Source organism: Falco rusticolus, chromosome 2 (genome assembly GCF_015220075.1).
Source record: "Falco rusticolus isolate bFalRus1 chromosome 2, bFalRus1.pri, whole genome shotgun sequence".
NCBI lineage: Eukaryota > Metazoa > Chordata > Aves > Falconiformes > Falconidae > Falco > Falco rusticolus.
The window spans coordinates 81,487,567-81,513,064 of NC_051188.1; the positions used below are offsets into that span (position 1 = coordinate 81,487,567).

Genomic DNA, 25,498 nt, shown 5'->3' on the forward strand with positions numbered 1-25,498 from the left:
GTTAGCTCTGTTACCTTGCTTCTCAGTGGTTTGCTTTATGTTGCACGCAATGCATTTGTTTAGGAAGGAATTTGATTCAGAATTTATATTCCACTGGCTTACATATGCCACAGCGTATGTATCTTCAGATCCGAAACAATAACAACAACAAAAAAAGCGCCTACATTTCCTTCTATTTCCTGGCTTGCCAATAATAAGAAGTCCCTGCTGAGGGAGCTTGGCTGGTGGTGTTTTGTGATTTCTCAGATAACAAGAGCTTCACATTTCTGTGGAATTCCCATTTGCCAGCGAGCTGCTGCTGCCGCTGCCCTGATTGATATATGACTGCAATGGCACTTTTCCATTTGACATTCCCTCTCTCTCTCTCCCTCTCCCTCTTAAACAACAGCCCTAACTTTTGTGTGTTGCAAATATAAAAGGCAAGCCATGTGACAGAGGGACAGAAGAACAAAAGCATTTGGAAGTAACAGGACCTCTTTTTAGCTCTCCGAAGAGTTAGAGGGGAGGAAGGAGCAGTGCATTTTCCAAAGGTAAGCACACAAATAAGAGATCCTTCAGATTTTGCATACTACGCGGACTTAAACTGAGTGCTTGATCTCTCTATCTGACAAACACATGTTGTCCTTGTACCATTTATAAAAATTAAAATATATTGATACGGAGTTGACACAGCTCTAGTACCTGTGTCTCCTTCTTACCCTTGCATATTTAACAACATGTCCTGCCTGAAGGATGCCTGTATGCAATCAGATAGGCAGCCCAGTGCGCTTCTGAGTGATTTGGTTAAACACCTATTCTTGTGCATGTGCCGGGCTCATGTCTGCAGCTCTGTGCTGGTCCTAGCGGTATGGCTTTGGAGTGAATGGGCATGCTGGACTCTGCCCTGAATTCACCGAGAGGGCGCCGGTATCGGCAGCACCCTCTTTGTCCCATTACAATAGGGCTGTATGAACACAGGCAAGCCTGCTAGTTTAAAGCTGGACTGTTTACTTTTATCACTACTTATGCATGCTGTTCTCTTGCCAGTCATCTGCCAGAGTGCTTAGAATAATTTGAAACAACAGGCAATATTTATTTCTAGCTTTGTGTGTCATGCTTCGCAGGAGCACTCTGAATTTGCACATTATTATTTATCCAAACTTCTGGAAAGCTTTCTTATGGATTGGGCAGCACTGATTATGGATTAGGACAGATTTAACATACATTCTTGATTGGCTGAAACCTGTGAGGAAAGCCACGGTGTTTGCCTTTGCTGAAACGCCGAGCGGTATATTTAGTAGGTAGCCGACCCCGTCAGCACGACACGTAATGCAGCGTGGCTGTGCAGTCGGTAGCTGACACGGGAGGATGCTGCAGAACCCCAGACTGCCTGCCGAAGGAGAGAGGGAGGCTCTCCTTGTTTGCTGGCAGATCATTCCACTGTGTATCAGCGTCAGAGGCACGAGCATAACTATTCTCTGTGTCTTTGGGACAAAAGAAGAGTTTCACTGTTATGAGCCCAGTGATAAAGCGTCGGTGTAGTGTAGCTGCAAGGCGCGGGAACGGACACTGCTCCGAGAGAGCCTGGCTGAGGAAGAAAGCCCCGTCTCCCTGCTAGGATTCAGGTGAGTAAATTAATCCTATAAAAGTTCACAGGAATGGGTCTGCAGCAAAAACCAGAGGAACAAAGGTGATCCATGTGAAGACCAATCTGCTGCTGTAGTGTCAGTAAAGTAGGCTCGCCCAGAGTTTGTGATGGGGGAGGGGGGTAATTTTCTTGTGGCAAATCTGAATTTGCAAGATGCTGTGTGTGGACCGACTTGTGGGACTGACAGGCAGATTTCTTATCCTACCCTTCAAGTTCATTTACATTTCTCCCATAACCTCCCCATAAGACATCTTACTTGTTTCTGCCTGGGACAGATGGCATGACAAGTAACTTGTTAAGGTTTCTGCAGCTCTTTAAAGATGAAAAATTGTTTCCTATATGTCAAATGTTACTATCAGTTCCTAAAGCTTTGTAACTGTCCCCGTGGCTGAGGGGTGAGAACTCTGCACATTGGAAAAGGACAGGCAAATGACTATTTAAAACCAGCAGTGGGGACAAATTCATTTCAAATCAGTTCCTCATTGCAAAGTTAGTTTCTAATAGAAGCAGCTCAGCTGCCTGGTGGTGTCAATAAATGTGGATGTAATAATCACAGTGCTGTTATTTGTCCCTCAGCAAAAGAACATCTTCATTTTAGGACTTCTGTGATTGTTTTTTTTTCTTTTGAATTACTAATGATTCTCACTTTTGCTCAGGCTGTGCGTCCTTACTCATATCTGTGCGCAGTTTTACATATCAATAATTCCCTTGACCTAAATACAACTATTTGGTGAGTAATTACCAGCCTGAATCAGGGCGTTCCAATAAGACTCATATATACATCGACATGCTTTTGTTGGAATAATGAAATCTTATTTGCAATATGGTATTAGAAGAAGATGCTTTCAGCTTTTCCAGTTAAAAGCAAATGTGGAAGGAATAGATGTTTTAAGCTTACAAAATAAAATGCAATTTGATTTACTGAAGGGGTATAATTAGGGGCTGATGCTGATTACTCTAGTTACATGCTCTGATCTCTACCTGAAAGTGTCCCATGTAGGTTTCCTGGGTTTGTACAGCACCTGGTTTTGATCAGATGTATGTACACTGATGATTCCTCGATGCAGAGCAGGATACTTGTTAAGGATAGTCTTGTGTATGGTTTGCAGTAGCAATACCCCAGGTAGCTACCTATGCATGGCTGATCTCCACAAAAGCCATCTACCCCACTGGAACAGTCACTCACATGTCACTGAGGCTTGTGATAACATCTGTATGCTCTTGCTTGCTTGAGTTGCCAGGATTGAAAACTCTTTTGCCCAGGTGGGAATGAAGCGAAACACCTCCTTGAGGGCTCGCATTGGTGCCCACTGTGACTCATTTGACAGGGAGTCCCCCTGGAGTTGTCTTCATTCCCCACTTCCCCTGGGGCTGATTGTGTCCTCTTTCTAGCTTGTCTGCTCTCAGATGCGCTAGGAAGTGCTCCAGGTTGCTTTTGGACCTTGAAGGGAGCTGACTCTATGAAAAGCTTGCATGAAACCAGGGAGACATTTGTTTTTGCATCAAGTCTGGCAGATTATTTCTTTAACTGAAAGAAGAAAAAAAAAAAAAGCTCTTTCTCTCCCCCCCCCCTTTGCTATCATTGTAATTACAATTATAAATATTAGATAGTCGCATTATGAATACTGCAAATTCCTCTGCCTCTAATAACCTGCTGAGTATGAGGAAAGGCTTGTTTCTATGAGTTTTAGAAAAGTTTTGCTACACAAGACTGTGCTCCAGTCCCATGTTATTTGAGCAATCCACCTCTTCAGTGTGGCTGGAAGTGGCCACATCAAAGACAGGCATACAGACCCCGTGGCAGGCAGCTACAGGGTAACTTGCTGTGGTGAAGGATTTTTCCCTAACCCCATCTACTGAACTCTCAGAGTCCTGAGAGTTTATAACCCTTCCAAAAACTCTTTAAAAATAAAACCCTTGCAACTGTAACCCTCCCATACAGAACAGGTCCTTTTGCTGAGCCCAGCTAAACTTTTGCCCTCTGTGATATCTGGTTCCACCGGATCATTGTCGGTTGTGTAAACATGTGTTTCTTTTCATCAGTGTTAAATCAGTGCAGCCTTTCAGCTCCCCTGCCCTTCTCCATGTCCTGGTATACTGGTATATCGGGATGGGGTGAGTAGCCATGCCCAGATCACCGTTTTTTTCTGCTGTCTTGCTTTCCACTCAACAGCCCTTTCACTGAAACTTAGCTCAATGGCAGGAGAAAGGTTTAGCTGGGTCAGGTTAGCTCGAGTGCCTGAGTCTTCCTGGCCAAGAGCACCCCACTTTGCCCATGCTTCTGTGCATACATATGAAGAGATGCTGCAGCCTCCACTGCCTATGATCAGCTGTTATTTCCTTTTTATATGTGTCAGTGTGGAACATATTAAAATTTCTCAGTAGTGGTATGCCAGGAATCCCTCTGATGCCCCACCTCTAACTTAGCAGAACAATAAAAGCAAGGTTGTAGTAAGCCTTTGAGCAGCTGGCTGTCTATATATTCCTTCTTTTTTCACATAATCTAATTCAGACTATTATCTGGGTGGCAGTGGCACTACCACTTCCAGACACCATCAGTCCTTGTCCCGTTTGCTGGAATTCCATTGCGTGGCATGGAGATCCTTTCTGCCACGGATGAGTGTAGCCTTTCTGCTGGTGTCAGGGTAGCAGGCTGCTGGTGCCATGGAGGCACTGGTCCTAGGAATTCCACCACATTGCTATTTTTTGATTTCTCTTTTTTTATTTTTCTGTTTGCATCAATCATTGTTATGGCTTACACTTATCACATTTATGTGCTTATTATTACTGAGCTGCAAACTGCATCGGTCCAGCAGTGCGGAGGCAGCACAGGTTATGTTGCCCTTTAAGACATGTGAGTTGAGGATCTGAGTTAATGCCTCAGCTCTGGTTTGGCAAAGGTTAAGCATACCACGGCAGTGACAATCGCATTACTGTCATAGCAGCACTGCTCAGAGAGAGTGGGACCTAGGGGAACGCTGTTCCCCTTGTTAAAAGACAGAAAATTGCTACCATGAGCCAAATATTTACGTTCTCCAATTATCAGAGGCTGAGGTATATGGATGGTGGTCTGAATTTTGCCCTTAGGGTCAGAAAAGAGGACACATCCCCTTCAATAATGTGCTGTCTCCAGCCTTCTTTGCTGGTCCCTGTGGCAGGGATGTCTTTGCTTAGTATTAAAGACTAAGAAACCCACTCCGACCCCTATATTTATTGATAACTGCCGTCCTTTGGGTTCTCTAGAAAATATATAAAAGACAGAATAAAACCTGCCCACCTGCTTGGAACACACTCCAACAGGTAGAGGACACATGCCCGAATGCCCTAGACCTCTTAGCAACTTGTAATCTGGCCAAGAGTCGTTTTGCCTTATGTTGGGTCATAAGACTACAGTAGAGGTAATTACTGAAGCAAATCCTATAGCTAATGCTTGGCTGGGATTATTTGCACTTTAGCCAGCAGCCACCCTTGCTGGTTTGCCTCCTGAGAGGGGTGGGCAGCCTTACCTAGACAGCTCAGCTCTGAGCCTGGTGCTTCACTGAGGAGTGATCCCATACAGCACCCTCTGGATGAGCAAGTGGAAAACTATATTCCTCTCAGTTCCTGTCCCAGACTCAAAACCATGACTACGCTGATATTCAGGGAGACACAAGAATAAAGAAAGAATCCAAGGCTGGCATCACCTCACCATTAAATGGCTCTACTAGCTCATTAGAGAGAGATCCCATGCATGCCCCTAATCAATCTATTTAAAGTTTCCTGGAAGCAGGAAAAGGAAAGAATAAAAATACAAGTGCTCTTTTGTCCACCAGTAGTTATTCTTTGCGAGGGTATTAAAACCCTTTTCTCCATGTTGGCCTGTGCCTGTCTGCTGGCAGGGCTCCAACTTGCAGTACCCACTAGTCTGTTATTTCAAGTGCCTAGCAGGAAGGCGCTGCTAGCTCCCCCTCTCCTAGCTACCTGAAGGACTGGAAATATTCTTTGAAACTTCAAAAGGAAAGGGAAGCTCAGCCAGCTCAAGTGCTGTTCAGCTTAATTTGTTCCACCTCATGCACCGGGTCCCTGCCGCATGAACACTTATGGGGGCCTTACTCAAGCTGCCCCAGCAAAGCCGGGGGAGCCAGTCCCATGTGTGCTCATCCCGTGCGTGCCGATGCTCCCAGGGGTGCTTGCAGTGGTGCACTCTTCCCTTACATGTGCTGCAATTACTGTGTTGTTTCTTATGCCTCACATACCGCGGTCTTCCTACTTTTTTCACTCTATTTACAGTCACAGCATCTCCTGAAATATTAAAAGACTTAGTGAAGCCCCACAGCAGAAAATGATGTGCAGGAGTTTCTCTCAACTACCATCAGCATGTTTGACATTTCTGACTGCGCAGAGGTAGCGTCTGTTTTATCTTCTTGGTTTTTATGGGACAATGCTCTGCAGCTGCTGGCTCGCAGGTGGTAGGACAGTGCAGCCTCATAGGACCAGAAGATGTGCTTCCCTCCTGTGGACACCCAGATGAAGAGGCTTAAGTCCCTTCTTTTGAGCCTGTTTTCCTTTCTACTGCCTTTTTCCTTCCCCTCTTCTCGTGTCCACCAGCTTCCACCAGCTCTGGCTGGGAGCGCATGTTATTTGTGTACTCCCTTGCAGACGCTGCCCTGCAACCTGCTGTGTGATGGGTGGATGGAGCTCCCGTAGGGTGCGTGAGAACATTCCCTTTGGTGTCAAAAGGGATATGCTTCAGCACAGCTGGATGTCAGCAGGGCAAACCCTCATTTGGCACAATGAGGCCTCGGGGAAGCATTTCACTTATTTAGACCTGTAAGGATCTCACTCAAAATATTTAGTTTGGTATTTGCCCTGTCTCGGGAGGGGAAGAAACCTGTTCAAATGCTGCATGGAGGCATTTCACAAACAACTGGTGTTCCCTGTGTTCACCTGCTGCTTCCCGGCTGCCACATGGCCGCTCGGTGACTTTGTCAGGTGTTTTGAAAGGCGGTTGCAGAGCCGAGCGAGGGTTTTGGTAGCATATATAGGAGGCCAGCTATTTCACTGCTGGAACAGAAATGGCCACAGTGAAAGAACTAGATGAGAAGATGATTACATTTATTTGCAGAGCTAAGACATGCACTGGAGCTGATAAAGCCTCTGAGCTGATTCAAGAGAAAGCATGATCAGGCACAGCTTCTTAGGTTGTCTCTCCTACTAGATAAACTGTTCTCTCTAAATTGCTAAGACAGTCACCAGTACAATTTTGTTGCATAGCACACAGTGCTTCCAAAGAGGATCCCGGGCATGCCGTGGGTGGTTGCATGGCTGGAAACCATCTGAGTGCTGTGGAGGCTGGAGGAGGTCTGGGAACAGACCACACCATGCCATGTGGCCACAGGGCTGGAGAGCCACTCCAGGGAGGGGTTTAATGTCTCAGCCGAGATGTGGCCTTGGAGCAAGACTTGAGCTGTGGACGTGCAGAACAATGCAGGGCTTTGGGAGAGGGATACCCCTTGACAAGGGTAGCCCTGGCCAAAGGACAGTCCATCTGCTGCTGTCATCTGGGAGCTGTGGCCAAGCATGGGGCAGCTCTGCACACAGGGGCTCCCCAGCCGACCACCCAGCTGAGGTCTTGGCAACTCACTGCAGGAGCAGAAACAATGGCTCCCCAAGTTCCCTGAAAGCAGATCTGTTTTTCAGAAATCCTGGCAATGAGTTGCCATGGGTCACATCTAGCATGGTGGCCAGGCAGCAGCAGTGGGGATAGTGCTACACCATGACCAAGGCTGAAGATATCTCCGGCAGAGATTGCTCCTCCCTGCCTTCCCATGCCCAGTCCCTTTCATGACCCTTCTCATGGCAGTGGGGAGTTTAACCCTGCAGAACAAACCCTGGGGTAACCTGACAGTGTAGTTTACCCAACACAGGTATTTCCACTACACTCCAGATCCTGGAGCAGAACAACACCCCCCCCCCACCCCCCTACCCCCCAAACTGTCATCTTTCTGGCCTTGATAAAGTCCTTGAGAAATCTATTTTGGTCTCATGAAGACCTCTGTGGCTTTTTTGTTAGAATAGCAGTGGTGAAATACAGACACATACATACATATATATACATATATATATATACACACACATATATGGTTAGTAACACTTTTTTTAGGGCTGGAGTTTGGAGAAACTGAGTAGTCTTGCAACTCTTCTGTTTACATAACAAAATCAGAATGAGGGAACCACACGGTAGGATCCAAGTAATTGTGTTTACTAAATATGCACAGCATGCAAGGCCAGGCTTAGTTATATATACACACTGCTGCTCCAACGGGATTTTGGCAGCCTCCAAAACATAAAAGGCATTGAGTGGCTTGAATTGTACCCTCATCATCAAGCAGGAGTCTCGAACATAGAAAATGCATCAGCAAACAAAGGCCAAGCTGAACATACGTGCATGCCTAATTCCGGGGGCTCAGAAGCAGGGAACAGCTAAGTAGAAGTACACCATAAATGAGCTTTTCCATTGCTCCCTTCCTACCTTCCAGGGTAAAAGCGGTGCAGATCCAATAGACCTTTGGAGAATTGCTCAGCTCTTTATTTTTTCCAAGATACATAGCAAAAAGGGAATTTCTGTTTACGTTCTCACAAAGTGACTGGCTAAATAATTCCAGATGATGGAATTTTCTTCTGTCCTTAAAGCAAAACAAAATCTTAACCTTCACCACGCTCTAAATGATATTAAGACTATGATAAGAAATCTTTATTTCAGTATTCAAAAAGCAGTGAATGACAACATAAGGTTGGAAAAATAACCCTAACTCTGCCCCTATGTTCGTGTACAATACAGTCTTGGATTGCATGCTCATATGGCCTTTCTCTGGGACATCTTCTATTTTTTCCTGAAGTTTTTAGGTAACAGCTGTAGCAGTTTTAGATAACAGCTGTAACAGCTTTTAGCATGTTATGTCTCTATGAATTCCTGAAAACTAGTTATATGGAAAGGACACTATAAGTCTATTACTAAAAACATGTACTGACCACATCAGTGAATTCTGAAAAAATGGCCAGTAGTGATATTCATCCACTGTTAGGCCAAATACTTTTGTAGCAAATTTTCAGCCTGAGCATGTGAAGTTACGTTTGCATCTTTTTCTTTATAGGATGCTGTAAAAAGGAAGCATTTTAACTTCCTTTTTGCTAGCTTGGCAGATGAGCTGTTTACTGCAGGTTTTCACATGAAAATAAACTGAGGAAAAAAACAGCTTAAACAAAAGAAAAAAAATATATGTTAAATTTTTAATTTTGATTTTAAAAAGTGCATTTTCCAAATGAAACAAAATGGCATCAGAAGTACAGCTATAATGATAAATCATTACAGGTGTACTTGCTTCTGGATATGGACAGAAGGATAGACTGGAAGCTACATATGTCACTCCTGATATCATGTACTTTCTAGGATTTTATAATTTCAATTGGAATTTCAAAAGGAATACAACCTTAAAAAACAAAACAAAACTATGCGAGTGTAAAGTGAAATGCCATTGCACAATATCAGCTGGAAATAGAAAATGTCATGTCAACATATCTCATCATAGTGATGCACCTGAGATTTAGACCTTTTTTACATGATCAAAAATCTACACAGTAACTTCTGTATGTTTAAATGTCCCTGTGAGATTTTTTTCCACATATCTCAATTATATATGGTATATGTACTTAATTTATATACATAAATGTATATGTATACTCCACATAGGTATGTCAGGAGAAACTGGCATGTGCAACCAGTCCAGTGTTGCCTGCAGTCCTGCTCCCCATACCTACACACTCGTTTTGCCTATCAACAACTGTACAGTTTGTTCCCAAAAGATGGGCCACATATACATCCATGGTCTCTCTTTTTACTAACAAATACATGATAACAGTACTTTCTTCTTCTTTCAAAGTTTTTTTTTTTACCAAAGCTTGCTACATTTCTTTGCCACAGAAGTATCAGGGTAGTTTTAAAAGTCTGTGAAAGTGTTAATACTTTTTGTATTGTGCTGTGCTTATCCTGAAGAAGGTACAGAAGTCTTTCTTTTCTCACATTTTTCCCTGCTTCTTTCCAGCTTTCTCAGAGTGTTTTCATGAGGCAGAGTCTATGTCATCCAATTATTTCCTGAAGAAAGCTAAAGAGATAAGCCTTTGAAAACCGAGCCAGGACTCCAGATTTCTCTCACTGTATTAAATCATACTGATCAAAACCATAGGAAGATATAGAAGCACAATATTAATAGTGGGACAGAGAGAGTGGGAAATGGGGATCCCTGGACGTAATATTTCATGAGATGAGACCGTCCAATATCAAATAAATTTATTTGGACAGAGAGGGAATTACTGGGTGTGTAATACTGATTAACTATGCTGGCGAAAGAGCTTGCCAAGCAGCATGTTTTGGTCAGCCTCTTTAAAAAGAATAAGAATGTAGGTAAAAGGTTAAATGTTTTTTAAAAAGTGCATCACTCCTTCTGTTAGCTAATCCTTGGGCATCATCTGTATGAACCAGAGCACTACAGTTCACTTCTGGGAAGGAGTCTGTCCCAGCCCCCATGACTGAGAGATTTCTCTCTCACCCTGATAAAATGTTTGGAGGGATATTTATTAACATGAATGAGACTGTGCCTAAAAGTATCTGAGATCTTAAGTGTTTTGTGTTGTTTAAGCTTTTTATACTGCAAAGACATAGTATATTTTAATGCCATATCCACTGAAAAACATTGCTTCAGGCAAATATACCAAGTCATAAGTCAGATTCTGGGAAAAAAAATAAATATATTGTCTATTAAATCCACAGTCACATCATTTTTCCTTTCCTACTTAGACAATAGCTTGAAATCAAAAAAAGGCTTTAAAAAATGTCTAATACACAGAGCATCCCTAATTACATTTCTTCCCAGCGTGAGACTTTGTATGCCACTTCAGACCAACAAGTCCCGACTCCCAACTTGGATGAACTGTGGAAATGTTTCTCACTGCTATGCACTCCTCTCACAAAAGTGTTTGAGCAAGCTATAAAGCAATGCACAAATCATCAAGCACTCTGGTGGGGAGGCCTCATAATGTCAGGCTGTTTGGGAGATGTGTTTCAGTCGGTTTAGAGGATCGCCAGCAAAGCAGAAAACAGTTTTGAAGCAGCTTGTATAAGGCAATAAAGGCACACATCAGCTCTTTAGATAGGCGAAAGGCTGTGGGGGAGCGTTTCTGTGTGACCAGGAAACTGTTCTATCATAAGTTTCTTCAGAAAGTCCTTGCACTTTTAACTTTACTTGTGACTATCCTCTGCTTCATCAAGTTTCGTTTAGATGGCTAATTCACAGCTCTTTCAGGCTATAGCTGTTTGTAGTAAAAGCCAACTTAAATCACCCATTTGAGACTATGGGCTTTACGAGAAGGAACAAGGGGCTGTGATGAAGCAGCTGAGGGAGATGCCCTCCTTTCCCTGCTGGCGCAGAGCTCTGGGCAGCATTTCAGGGGCTGTCCTCTGCCTGTTTTCTGGGGTATCTCCTGATCTCCAACAAGCATCAGAAATCCAGATGCCTGGGTGGAGATCCCCATGACTCCAACTGCACCTATTTTTTTCCCAGTTGATAGCTGGGATGTACTTGGATATTGTGGAATATAATGTATATTTCAGATGCTGCTTTTTAATTAACAGGGAAGAGACAGACAAATGCAGCCTGACAAGTAAGAAAGTAAAGCGTGCCCACCTGTGTGCATGTGAGTTTGGTAATCAGGAGAAGGGCAGGACAGCCAGAGACCTATGCAGTCCTCCATGCAGTGCAGGTTGGTGTTCAGGCAAGCTCCCTGGGGGACCACTCTGCTTATACCTGGGCTTAGAACTTCAGCATCCCTCCATCCTGGGGGGTACCTCTTGTGCCTGCACCAGAGCAGCTGCAGGAGACCGACATGTAGCCCCTAGAGGCAGGGCTCAACATGTCCCTAGCCTTTCTGTGTGCTACCTAAGCCAGAAATTGCCATTTGTAATGCAGGAGGCAGCCTAGCTTTGCCTGCCTTTGACACCTCGAGTGGATACACAGTACTTTCAATTTGCAGAAATCTCTGATGTGTTACTAATGACCAGTGTTCAGCTGAACCCATTAGGGACATCACCAAATGAAAAAGATTGGCATTGCACAATTTATGATGTTAAAAGTCAAAAGGTTCTCCCCAGCAAAATAATAAAAGCAATGCTTAAAGTAACAAGGCCTTGACATCTCTTTCCTAATGCCATATACTCTATCTACTGTGAGAATGATGCTTACTCAGAGCATATATTTGGCTAGCAAAAATCCTGTGTGCCTTAATATTATTCATGTCTGTATTTCTCCAGAGGTCCCTTAGGTCAGGCTCATGATTTATGTTGTTTTTATTCCAGCTACGCAGGAGATTCTTTGACGGATTACAATCTCAGCAAACTTCAACTTGAGAATGACAGCTAAGACACTTAAACCAGACTTTTCACCATCCTGGAAAGGAACTGGCTGCCAGTATTTGGAATTTTTTTAATGCTCTACCTCCCTCTGCTGTTATCGGCGAGAAGTTCCTTGACAATGGGAAATCATGTACTTGCAGCTTCGATTTCCATGCTCTCGCTCCTGGCGATGATGGGAGATGCGGATAGTAAAACAGACAGTTCCTTCATGATCGACTCCGACCCCAGCCGCTGTATGAGGCACCACTACGTTGACTCCATCAGCCACCCACTCTACAAGTGTAGCTCAAAGGTAAGGGCTTCCCTCACCTTCTTGCAGAAGGATGCTGCATTGGCAGAGTTATTAGAATGAGCCATTTTGTATTATTTGCTTTGCACAGATTCCTTACTACAAAATCTAGTTGCAAAGACGAACAGATGTAGAGACAGCTGAGTGTGTGCATCAGAACTGGGACTGGAGAGAAAGGATCTTGACTCTCTTTTCACCTTTTCAAAAGGAGAAACACATCACAATGGTATAATTAACATGCAGTAAATGAAAGGAATCAAAGGACCACATTGGGGTCTCAACTGCCAAGGAGATGGGTTAGTCTGGAAGTTTAGATCATCTCAGTCACCCCCTCCTTCAAGGCAGTCTTTAATCCAGACGTAAACTTAAAACTTTTGGGGCGAAGTACTGAGGTAAAGAATCAAGCTGTAAAATGGTAATGAAAAAAGCATGTGAAAAACATTGCTAATATCTTTTCTCTCTGTTTAGTTTCAAGGCCTTTGTTTTCATGCAGAATGACAATTTAATGTTTACTATAGGGCTTAGAAGCAGAAGGAAATACAAGATTGCCTTTCATTTGAGATTTCAAGCCTGAAAAATTTTGTGTCAAAATGGTTTAGCAGCCTGCACATGTAGCCTACAGTCATTTATTTCATTGCATGGAGAATAAGAACAGGGATAAACAATGGGGAGATACTTGCTGGTCCCTTTCGTCTTGTCCTAATTTATTTCAGCTGAGTTAACCCAGCGTGCATTCAGATGTACAGTCTCTGCCTGGACCATCCCTCTGTCTTGCAGAAAGTGGCTTTGCCTTATGCACCCACATCCCTGGACTAACAAAAGGGAACAAATGCCAGTGTCAATGTTTTTGCCAGCCCTGCATTGGGTAGAAGAGTGTTGGGAGGCTGGTACATGCTGGGGTTTAGGACAAGAGGGCTGCCTGTGATGTTGCCTAATGGCAGACCCCAGCAGTGGTGATCCTGGGAGCATTTCCAAGGTGAGAGGATCCACACAGTTCAGATGGATGCAGCACTGGCTGTGGAGACCACCAGATGCCTTTGTGTGCAGGACGAGTTATTGGTTTCCCATGATCAGTGCAGGGGTGGGGGTCATACCACAGGTAGAAGCAGGTCATAAAATTTAAAATAAAGCACAGAGAGAACCATCAACAGAAAATAAGACCCACTCGGTGCTCTGTGCATCCCCTGTGCACCAGGACATCTGATGTCCTGGCTGTATGCCTGTTGCAGGGCTTGCCCTGAGCCTGCTCACCAGAGCGGGGCTGGCAGCCTTGGAACTGGGCACAGGGGAAAGCCCCACTCTGGGCTGCCTTACATCAGTCTCACAGCAGTGCCATCTGCCCAGCTTGGCATGACCATGCCTGATCCACAGGAGTGGGGCATCAGAGACTTTTGCCCTACTGCTTCTGAGTTCAAACAGTAAATCATGCATTACTTATGATTCAGGAGAGATCTTTTAGTTTGCTTTTAGCGTAGACTAGACCCTTCTACCATCTGAAAAACATCTAGCATTAACATACCGAACTGCAGAGATGCATCTGTTTGTGCAATATTGATTTTATTGCAGTTGACTCCAGTAAGAGGCAAAAGTGAAAAGTGTAGGTGTGTGTGTGGGTTTTACTTACTGGTATGGAGTGCTAGCAGCCCTCCCCTCTCAGGGTACTTCAGATCACCTACTAAACCTGAGAAGCATAGCTACCGTGAGGGTTTGGTCCAGGAGGGCAATGCTCCACCCAGCTGGCTCTCGCTCTCAGCTTGCTGCTTTGCCAGAGAGCAGGAGGAGCTACGGTACGTAGCATAGGTAATATGGTAGGTAGCCTCCAGAAGCCCTTTGGTCTCCAGCTTTGGGTAGAATCCTCCTCTGGCCTTCTACACCCAGAAGAGCAAATGAGTAACAAGTGGCAACCTCACTAGGGCATTGAGAAATGCAGAGTATGACTGACCTGGGCACACTGCCTCAGACACAAGAGATTAAACACAACAGGTCCCATCTCAGCCCCTCAGGTAAATCTGTCCTGGAGCATGAAGGACAGGGATTCTCCATCCTAGGGCAGAGGACTGCCATATCCGGGGCTCTCCTCTCCCCAGGCCATCACCCACCTGCCCCTATTCCCCAGAGGTAGCAGGTACCCACAGAAGGATGTCTTTGCTTCTGCTTGGGCCCGCATTACCACCAGCTCCCCAGCAGCCACTGCCACGGCAAAGCTCTCCTGTCCCTGGGCCATCTGGGCACTCGCGCTGAGGCTGCTGCCCCAGCGGGCATCCCCCTCCCGTAGCTCCGCACATTCCTGCCTGCCCTGCAGTCAGTCTGTGCCTCACCTCTGGCCCTGATTTTCTTACATGCTTAAGGCATTGCTTCCTATACAGCCCAAGGGATTTTGGTCCTCAGCTGGTTCTCCTGGTGGAGACTTTTAGGATAATTGTATTAGATGTGGGCTGCTCCCTGGTCCGTGTGACCCCGGAGCTGCAATTGCGCCTGCCCAGGGCTCTGTTGGTTTGTTGCCCAATGGCTGGGATGTGCCGCTGGGTCTGGCACACTTCTGCAAACCCCAGCAAAGCCCTTTCACTGTGTGGCTGTCTGTCTTGCTCCACCATCACCATCACCATCCTCTGGATTTTTCTTAAAACTCACCGCCACAGACATTGGATAGGGGGCTACTTTTCTGAAGAAAAGGGAGGAAGGGAGGGAGGGAGGGAGGGAGGGAGGGAGGAAGGAAGGAAGGAAGGAAGGAAGGAAGGAAACCCAGCAACAGCACAATTTCTTGACACCCCTAATGGCACAGAAAGGCAATCAGGCCTTTAGGAGAGTGGAACGGATTGAAATGAGAACACAGAATGCATTGTAATGAAAACCATATTGAGAAAAAAAGCTGTTGACATAAACATTTGTAACTGACTGCAAAAATGTCAGTGACTTTTTTTAAATCAAGCCTTTAATGGAAATCATGTTTGAAATTATTATCACGTCTCTTGGCTTTCCAAATTCCACAATGGTTTCAAGAACAGTTTTTTAACAATACCGCGAGTTGTATGGACTTCCTCATGAACTGGAAAATGAAAACAGTTTCCATACAAAGCAAAGTAATTTTGACATTTCCTAGAAAACTTCTCTCTGATGGTTAAATCAAGCTCTTTTTTTTTTAGGTCTCAGAGTTCTGAATCATCCTGGTAGACATATGGCTTCTGTTCTGGATCTAGCATATAAACACAGAACAATATTAGACTTGCTAATGAAAATTAGATGCAATGTCTGTTCCTATATATATTGTGTTAAAATATAAACAAGTCAAAAAAAAGAAGGTTCTGCGGGAGTAGCTGTGGGAATTGTGGTACCTCTTGTTTCCACTGAGTTTCCATTGTGAAGCTTGGACTGACAATTGATGTCAAGCAGAAACTCTGCCCTTTTTTGGCGTGATATATTGGTTCCACTGAGCCATCCTTTTTCACGCTGTATGTTTTCCCTTTTAGTGCAGCATAGAATTACAGAAGTTAAAAATGGCTTCAGAAATCGCAAGACATATTATGTTTGCTGTCTGTCTTGGTTAAAAAAGGATTATGTCCACCATGCTTCTCTGTGGAGGCTGCCAATTGTACCCACATGGGAAGTAGTTTTGTTACATTTGGAAACATCCACCCAGTGTAATTTAATCATTAAAATCCCTCTTGCTTGTGACCTCACACAGATGTTGAAAACAGGTTTCCAAAACCTTTGGAAATATAGTCTGTTATAGTAAAAGAATGTATGAAAGAGACACAAAAGAGGGATGGAAGGAGGTCATTTGTTCCTGGAAAATAGTGTTTGACTTCAAGGAAATGTCTGTATCAGCTCATGAGGTATTGCCTTTCCTGACCATATTGGATTCTGCCTGACCCGGTCCTCATCGATGTGCTGGATTGCCTCGCTGCTGCAACCAGTGTCTCCTAAATACTGGCTGTCACAAGTGTTTCCTCTAGATGTGCCAGAAATGTGCTACCACTGACAGCCTCACACTAAAGAATCCATCCCAGAGAGACAGTGACCAGGTAAAGAAAGATTTAGCAAATGTTTGAAGATATTTACTCATGAAGTTGCTCAGGAGATCTTCAGTAATGCCTGTTTGCAGCCAGGCCATGGATACTGTGTGAAAGTCTGTTCTCATGCATCTCAGCCCATCTGCTTTTGGGCCTCAGATTGTTGCTGAAGTGCAGAAAAAGAGGACTACAAACACCATTACTAACAAACCAGTTTACAACTTCTGAATTTCCAGAATATAGCTTGAATGATCAGAGTCAAATACTGCCTCATACTCAGGTTACCCTCTTTCGTGCCCTTCCAGATACCTATGAGACTGTGGACTCTAAGTAAGAAAACCTGTTCTTCCCCAGCTGCTCACACACTCAAGCCCCCTGTGGTTCCCACGTTGTAGCACTCCGTGCTTCTGAACCCAGCATCGCAAGGTGACACACACAAGCTCACATGTGCAGGGGGTGAGGGGAGCCAAGAGGCACACGTATCAGATTATAAAATTCCCACACGTTTTTACTATATATACACCCCCTGTATTACTGTGCTATGCCATCATAGCATTACTAATTATTTAGGCGATAATCTCTATTGTGCTATAGTATACGATGCAATAAGCAGCTGGTGCTATTGATTAAATGGCAAAGCAAAGCTTTTAAAGTACAAGCTATTTCCAGCTCATTTGCACACCTGCCAGAATCCACTGGTGCTGTTCCAGCTTTATGAGGAGGAGGAGGTTAAATTTTGCTGAGGACTTCAGGTTAGCCCAGAAGTTTAGAGAGCTATCAAAATGGGAAGTCTGAAAATTTTTTATCCTGCAAATGTAACTTGATACCCATGGTGCTGTGCCATTTGTAAAAGTTTACACTGTCATCCAAAAACAGGGCATAAAATCAACACTGTGTAGTTTTACTTGATATGAATACTGACCATACTCTTATGAAAGCCTATATAGCCTGCAAAATTTGAAATTAAAGGGATTCTCCACAGACTAAAACATGCTTTTAAAGACAAGGTTTGCTAAGCAATTATAAATGCAGTTGCACACTGAAGAAATACTGACTGGTTTTGCATTAGAAAGCTTGCTATTCATAAGAAATGTATTGAGACACAGATATTGGCACACCAGATAATTCTACCCTATAATTACACTGCTGCAACTCTTGTGTAGTCCTTAATCCTGTTTCTTGGATGTTTGGGGTTTTTTTTCCTGGCATTTCTGAAAGTACCTGCAAATACAGGAGCAGATGTGTGCCATAAAACGTGCTTAGGGTAACAGTACCAGAAGTGACTAACTGTTCCAGCTCCAGAAGGAACAGAAATTGTTAGAAATCATATGCAATCATGAATCATTAGAAATCACCTCCACCATACAGTAGTGTGTGCTGTCATATTTGGGCTGAAATCACAGAATCAATGAAATGGTAGTTGAAGAGACTCTGGAGGTCTCTGAACCTCCCAAAAAGCAACTTGTGGTTGTTGGACAGCCCGCTTTTGCTACCCCTGAGGAGAGTTTAGCTCCGTTGTCTTTGCAACCTTCAAGCAGTTGCCACTTGCTGTTGGATTGCTCTTCACCCTCTCCTTCAGCTTGGGAATAGCCTGTGACAAAGTTTGGTGAACTGGTTAACGTGGGGGACCTAACAAGAGCTGTTGAGATGCTGGGAAGGAAACTAACTGTTTTAAATGTCCCAGTCTGCTGTCTTTCCTTTGCAATACATGCAGGATATGATACCTGTGTAGCCCTTCACCAGCTGCCTGCCTACCACTGTGGGAAGTGTTTTTCCAAGGGGAAAAAAATGGATCTTTATTTGTCAGTAATGGAGTGCTAACTCTGTAACGACTGTTCCTTTACCTGTGCTCGTATACACTAAAGACACTGGTATTAAGGAGCTTGATGTAGCTGATATGTCTAAAGCCAGGGTGTGGCTCAACAGTACACAGAAATTTCCTTCCCACCATATTAGTACTAACAGCTGATGTGAATTTGCTTATGAATCTGCTGCATCACAGCAAGGGGACCATACATTTATGCTACAGATCATGAAGGATGGCAAATTTTTCGGAGAGTAACATAAACCTAGAAACAAGATGGTACCAACCCCAGATCATCAGCTCGTGAAGACATCTTCCTTGTGATCTGTCTGTGTTGAATGGAAGTGTAGTTGTTAATGTATTAATACAGTATATTAATGCATTTGCAAGCAAACTATTTAGCATGCAAGTACTCCTGGAAGAGTGATTTTTAAGCACTGTACAATGGATGATCTGTGCCTTTCCCATGGGCAAAGGCAGTGCTGGTATTTCCTACTTGATACCAGGAATACTCTCTCTCTTTCTCGTCTTTCCTCATGACTGACTAGAGAAAATTAAACATTTGACATGTCTGCTTGCAAGACATGGAGATTTGCAGCTGGTTGAACATTTGTAGCCAAAGAAGCTCAAAAAGGTTTAATGTAAAATATTTGCTGTCACATCTGTAGTTATCCTTTGAGATTGTCTGGAAAAAACCATAAGATATGTGCAGCATGGTTAAAAGGTACTTTTCTTCCTTGGTTATAGGATAGTCTTAGGACTGTTTTACTGCCTTCTTTCTCACCTCTGCCACATTTTGCACTTGTTTGGATGATACAATAAGTTGGTTTGAAATTTGTGTTGGCTCAGCAGAATTAGCTGATATGGGCTTAATATTTCATTCTCCATGGAGGTATAAGAGTTTGTCCAAACTTGTCCAACACTCACCTGTTACCAAGGTGGTAACAGCTATTTCTAACCACATAATTTCCTGAGCTTTAAAAGATCCTTTCCATGCTTTATATAGAGCTTAGGAGATTCTGCCCAGCTCCTTTGCTCAAAAAGGGGTTGTTGGGGAGGGGATTAGGTGACTTCCCATGGGCTTTCCTTTCATAGTGCCTCCTGTTGTGCAAGTTACCTTGTTTTTGTCACAGCTTAAACAGTGAACTCAGGAGGAGAACAACCATGGAGCCTGCATTGCTTTTGGAAAATCTCACTAGTGAACCCTCATGTCTAGCAATGAGTTCATCTTCTTCACATTTTCACTGCCTTACGCTATGCAGTGCATTTTATACAGATATAACTGATGCAATTATATATATATACACACGCATGTATATAAATGTAAATACAAATTCAAGGTGATCTTTGTAAAAGGAGGGAGCTAAGGACTTAGTTCTTTAGAAGCAATAAACTGAGCATCATCTTTATATTTCTGCTTTATATGTTTATGTATCTAAAACATTTGAGACATTCAGGACCAGTTCTGCTGATCACTAGTATATACAGTCAAAACACTGGAAAATTTCCAACCGAAATATCAGTCTAGCTGATGATTTAAGGGTCCAGCTGCCACAAATCTGGGGTCAGCAAATCAGAGTTGTATTCACCATGCCTGCAAAGCAGGGCTTGCTGGGATCATTTGGAGCCCCGAGGTCAGCATTCAGAAAACCAGGCCCTGTAGTCCTTGCTGGTGTTGGTGCTTGGGACTCCAGGAGAAGCCTTGCTTTTCCTCCTGCCCATATCACCTTCTCTGCTCTCTCATACACAGCTCAGGGGCAATGCACTGTGTGGGGCTGGGTGCCCTTGCCAAGGTGGGGAGATGTAGCAAGTGAAGAAAGACCAGCCAGACTGGAAGGAGGTACCCATCTGCTGGTGTTAGCTGCGTGCTGGCAGCCATGGGAGCGTGTTTCCTAATCCATCTCTTTTCCCTCGCAGATGGTGCTGCTGGCTCGCTGTGAAGGGCGCTGCAGCCAGACGTCGCGCTCAGAGCCAATGGTTTCTTTCAGCACCGTCCTGAAGCAGCCTTTCCGCTCCACCTGCCACTGCTGCCGGCCCCAGACCTCCAAGCTGAAGGCCATGCGGTTGCGATGCTCGGGGGGCATGCGGCTCACTGCCACCTACCGCTACATCCTCTCCTGCCACTGTGAGGAGTGCAACTCCTAGGGATGTACCTACCACAGCTGAGAGGGGACTGGGGTGCTGGTGTTGGGGAAGGCTCCCAAGAAGTAATCCAAGGTGAGGCCGATTCTCCCAGCGTACGATTGCAGCGAGGACAGGACTAAGCAGGCTGGATTGGATCTGAGAGCTAGTGTAAAGTATCCCAGGGCCCTGGATGGTGCCAGTACCAAAGTGTGGGCTGCGACAAAGGCAAAAGCACGAGGACTTGTTTTTAAGAAGCCTTTCTTTTTTTCTGAAAGGGTATTTTTGTCAGTTTCTTCTTTTTCAGGCTCAGCTCTGACTACAGAGAGGTGCTTTTACTTTAGGCCACGGGCAGCAGGGGAAACGAGAGGAAGGCCAGAGGGACGACAGCACTGTGCTCTGGAAGCTGGCGTTTGGACAGAGGATGGGCATCAGTTCCCACATACAACCTCTTAACCTATCAACTTATACTCAGTCTCCTAGTTATATTGGCCTTCAAAACAAACTGTGTTGTTGGCAAGGGTTATCTGTTACTGATCTAGCAGCCAAGCGCTGGATAACTTTAACTGTGGTTTAGCAGAAATTACAAATAAATCATTAAAAAGTGAACTGGATATAAAATGTCATGCTGGGATTACCCAGCCCTAGCCAGCTGAAATTATTATTTGCAGCGTGCGGCATCAGAGTTCAGTGGCTGAGCAACTCTTGAGAAGTGAAAGGTCATGAAACTCATTATTCCCCTCTAAAGGCCTGGAAATGTGACACATCACATCTGTCACAAAAGTCATTATTCAAATGATAAAGACTAATCAAAGATTAAAATGACACGTGCTAAATGGAGTCTTTTCTTAACTTGAGTAGACCTGTTGATGTACAGAGCCAGAGCCACCAAAACAATGACCAAGCCTAGGACTTATTTTCATCTACACCTCTTAGGCCATGGAGTGAGTACCACTTTGCCTTTTAAAGACAGGCAATCCCCAAAACAGGGGAATCATGCTGAGGTGCCCATAGGAAGTTTAAGGCAGAGCCTGAGTCCCAGCATCACTCAGTCAATCACAAAGACTGTACCTCGATTTACCTAGTCACCTGCTACCTGGAGTCCTGGTGGACTCACCATCCAGTTTGGCAGCTGCTCAGGAAATGGCACAGCTCTTGGCTGGTCCATACACCCATGCATCCTTTGTGCATACACAAGGATGTCGGAGGCTGTGGTGGGGTTAGTGCAAGACCAGACCTCACCTGTAGGTGAAGGTGTCCCACAGTCAGGGCATCAGAGCTATGGAGTCCTGCAGAAGAGAGTAGCCAGCACTTCTCTGTAAGAAGCAAGCAAGGCCATGAACTGCTTTCACGTGTAGGATCGTTGCAGAAATAAATGCCTTGAGGAGCTGAATGAATTATAGTGATTGCTAGGGTGAAAGGATCTCAAAATAATAAAGGATCCCAAGTTTTGGAATGATATTTGGTATTTGCAGAGAAAATCTGTCCCTCCTCCATTAACATGAGGTTTTAGGAAAGTTCAGTCATAGTCTCTTTTGACTGCAAGAAAACAACCTGACAGTTTTTATATTACAGTTCTTGTCTCTTTAAATGGCAGTATACCCAGTCAGTCAGCAATATGTCTGTGATGTTCATAAGCCATTTTTTTGATAGAAGTCATCTTCATGGCTTCATGTGCTCAGCAGCACCCACATGCATAGCACCATGGTTATTCTCTGGGACAGGCTGGAGATGCTCCCCTGCACACCGATGTCTGCTAGGGCTCCATAGCAAAGAGGGGAAGTTCTATCCAAGCGCAGTGTTCAGTCCATCTGTTCAGCACCATCCAGTCTGTCTGCAGCAAATGCCATGCACAGCAGCTCGAGGCAGGGGATCCTCAGGGTCTGCCAGGGACAGCAGTCGTGCTGTGGTCTGTGCAGTGGCTACTGTGGCTGCTTGGGCCAAGCCAAATTCCTTTGCCGCTGCCTGCTCATGGCGAGTACGTATGGGATGTGAAGGTGGGCAGGTGACAGGCACTGGCCTTGCAAGCCAAATTCTGGAGCAGGACGGCAGTCAGTAGTAGAAAGCAATGGGGGACAGGTATACCCACAGACACCAGTTAGAGAGGTTTGTGATACACGGGAAGGACTGTCTGTCTTTCGGAGATGACTTGGAGGTGGCCAGTTTTTAACAACACAGAGCAGTGGGCAAACAAAAGGGTGAATTAAACTGTTAGAAACTGAGGGATTTAGACTAAAATGTCAAAACTGGGAGTAATGAGCCCCACTGAGCTCATTAGATACCACACACTGTTTCAGCACTGTCAGTCATTCTTCTCACATTTGATGCATGGTCTGAACATCAAAAGGCAAGTGAAGGGAGGGTGAGCCAGGCATTATCACCAGACTACTTTATAAGAAAGTTCATATGTGCATCTCTTTTCTACTCTCTTTCAACCTCCAGCATCTAAAAATCCCAGTATCCAAAAAAGCACCACTCCCTACTGTTAATTATATATGGAAAATTCCAGTCCTTACCCAAAACACCAACAATACCTATGATAACCAAATAACTATACTGCGAAATACGCGTGACCTGTAAGTGTGAGTATAGAGATTGCTGCGCACAAACAATGCTATGCAGTTATCTAAGGAATGGGGAATGTTTGAAGGGTAATTGCTATATCCAGTATCACATCCCCCCCAGTCGTGCTACTAGCCTCCTTTGCTGGTGAAAAATGGGATGCTGGGGGCTGTGATGTGAAATTCAGGTGACGATTGGTGGCACTTCTGTATGGCTGCAAGTGGCTCTGCTGGCTGGACAGAATGTGGCAGAGCAGCATGGCCCCAATCACAGTCCTCTGGTAAGGAGAGAGGAGGGGTTTAAGCAGAGACCACGCCTGAGCTGAATTAGCAAAAAAGAAAATATTTATAGCAAGACAAGAGCTTGGCTGGTATTTATTCCCACATCCCCTTGCTATCACGGTGCCAGAGCTATAATTGCTCAAATCAGTCTCACAGGAGATATTTGTGTTTCAACAAAACCTTTTTTTCCCCTCTCACACCCCACATTCCTTCCACATTTGCTTGGTTCCTCTAATGAAATCATCGCCTTGTGACCGCAAAGGCTGTTGCCAGGCATAAATGTTGAGGTGAATTCAACATTAATTTAACCGTTGAGTTGAATAAATGCATGGAAGGAATATAACAGAAATTATGAATGACAAGACAAAACATACTTGTAAACAGCTAGAACTGGATATTAAGCAATGAATCACTTTAAAATTCTCATTTTGGCTTTGTTAGGCAATCTTCATATTAACATTTAAGAAAAGGAGGAGCTATTCTTCAAAACCAAATGCCCCGACGTTGGTTATAAATCCATATTTTGAAACTTTTTTATCAGTATATTACGCAACTAAGTGCTGAATGAAGAACGCAAGTGCCACCCTTGTTAAAATTCAGGCAGTGTATTGAAGCAAAAGAAAATGAGGCTTCAGGTGAAAACTACATGATATGCCTCATGCTGAGAAAGAGTCTAAATGGTGTTCAGAGATGAAATGCTTCCTGATTTCTTAGCTTGACACCCCTCTGGATACTTAAGCTCTGTTTTTCAAGTCAGACTACTGTGTAAGGCTTTCTTGAACTAAACAACAGTGAAGGCAATGTCTAGTTGTCCAGATAATGTTGTGGGGCTTATTTTTTTCCTAAAGCATTCTCTCGCTGGGACTTGAATAAGAAAGCTTTGTCCTTTTCTCCTGTCAGTGCATCTCACCCTTGATGCACCATCTTCCCTTGCAGAAAGGTTGGTTCAGCTGTGATCATCCTGTGGTTTGCTGAGACTTTCGGCTGTCACTACCCTATGCCCTCTTTTCTTTTGATTAACTATCTGAGTCCAGCTTGGCTTACTTCTGAAAGCCAGCTGTCCCTGCAGTGGTGGTGTTCTGTGTCAGGTGGATTGACTGTACTCAGAGACCAGAGGGAAACACTAAACCTTTGCTGGTACCCTTTGATTGTAAGAAAAGCCTTATAATGCCACTGCATTTTGTGCCTATCAGAAATAATCAGTGTTTTTCCGGAATAAAAGAGCCCATGACCTAGCAAATTTTAGTTATTCTGCTCCCAGCTTCAGTGGGTCTGTTAAGCACTTAAAGCTGTAGAGATACAAAAACAGTTTGCTGGTTCAAGCTTTATATGAATCTTAAACTGAAGAACTCGCTGCTTTCTTGGGTATGTCCCCACTGACCTCCCCTATACTTCATCTTGCCATCTGAGCTTGGAGGACTTCTACCATACCAGAGATGCCAAGCCTGGCTGTCTCTCAGTGGCCTTTGTCAGGGCTTTTGTAAGCTGCTGACAAAATGCTTATGGCAATGACGGAGAAGTGAAGCTTGCTGATGTCCACGGTACACGACAGCCTGTGCTGGGCCTTCACATGAGCCTTAGCTGAGACCCGTTCATCAAGTCCTTGCAGACCTACCATGAAGCCCTGAAACTCAGGCAGGACTGTGTAGCTTTCAAACAGAATATCTTTGTGAAAGAGAAGAGAAATAAAAGGGGAGAGGTTACTGTCTCATAGGAACAGTCTGATGCTCTGCTGCTCTGTGTGTCCAGCCTCGGTTCTTAGCACCTCATGTGAGAAAAGAGATGCCTCTGAGCTCCCTTCTGTGGGTGAGTGGTTTTCCAGTGCATAGTCCTACATGTCTAAAGACAGTGGTTTCTTACCGAATTTGTCTGAAACAGGATTAAACCCTCTAGGAAACACAGTTCTGTTTAGCAAGGAATTTTTCCTCTAACTTGGGCCATAAGTATTTTTTAAAAATCCAAATGCCATTAAAAAGATCATCATAAGGGGTCGGGGGTGAGAGTGTGTGTATTATTTTCTTTGACTCTGTAGTTTCAAATATAAGGGCTTTCGAAAAAATAAAAAAGATTCTATCCAGGGTAAAAGTGGCTGACAGCCTTCTGAGATAGATTGCATTATTGCTAACAGGTATTGAGACAGATACTCTTACAAAAGTGCAGCAATGTGGGAAAGTAGCAACCCAGTTAAGTTTGCTGTGTTGCAGGTATACAAGGAAGCTAGTTGGAAATCCAGATAGTGAGTCTATCCCTTTTAATTTGCAAGCAAGGGGTCACCATCTTTATTTATGGTTCAAAAGAGAGAGGACACGTAATCCCTAGTCTGCAAACTATGTCTGTAAGCAGGCTAATGCACAGAAAAT

At 44.2% G+C, this 25,498-nt stretch overlaps 1 protein-coding gene across 3 annotated transcripts; it reads left to right on the forward strand.

The window, feature by feature from the left end:
* The first annotated feature begins 294 nt into the window (after positions 1 to 294).
* On the forward strand, positions 295 to 25,223 carry LOC119143616 (norrin cystine knot growth factor NDP). 3 transcript variants are annotated; one of them, XM_037378043.1, is made up of 4 exons: positions 295 to 530; positions 11,295 to 11,422; positions 12,015 to 12,363; positions 20,092 to 25,223. In XM_037378043.1, the coding sequence occupies exons 3-4, from the start codon at positions 12,145 to 12,147 to the stop codon at positions 20,317 to 20,319; spliced, it is 447 nt and encodes a 148-aa protein (XP_037233940.1). In that variant the 5' UTR covers positions 295 to 530; positions 11,295 to 11,422; positions 12,015 to 12,144; the 3' UTR covers positions 20,320 to 25,223. The 3 variants fall into 3 exon arrangements, with proteins under 3 accessions (XP_037233940.1, XP_037233939.1, XP_037233941.1); XM_037378042.1 differs by lacking the exon at positions 11,295 to 11,422; XM_037378044.1 differs by lacking the exons at positions 295 to 530; positions 11,295 to 11,422 and adding an exon at positions 1,177 to 1,604.
* The last annotated feature ends 275 nt before the right edge of the window (positions 25,224 to 25,498 follow it).

Coding starts and splice junctions, on each gene's coding strand:
- LOC119143616 (XM_037378043.1), top strand. CDS start 12,145: ATGCTCTACCTCCCTCTGCTGTTATCGGCGAGAAGTTCCTTGACAATG. Junction 12,364..20,091: donor TCTACAAGTGTAGCTCAAAG/GTAAGGGCTTCC, acceptor TTTCCCTCGCAG/ATGGTGCTGCTGGCTCGCTG.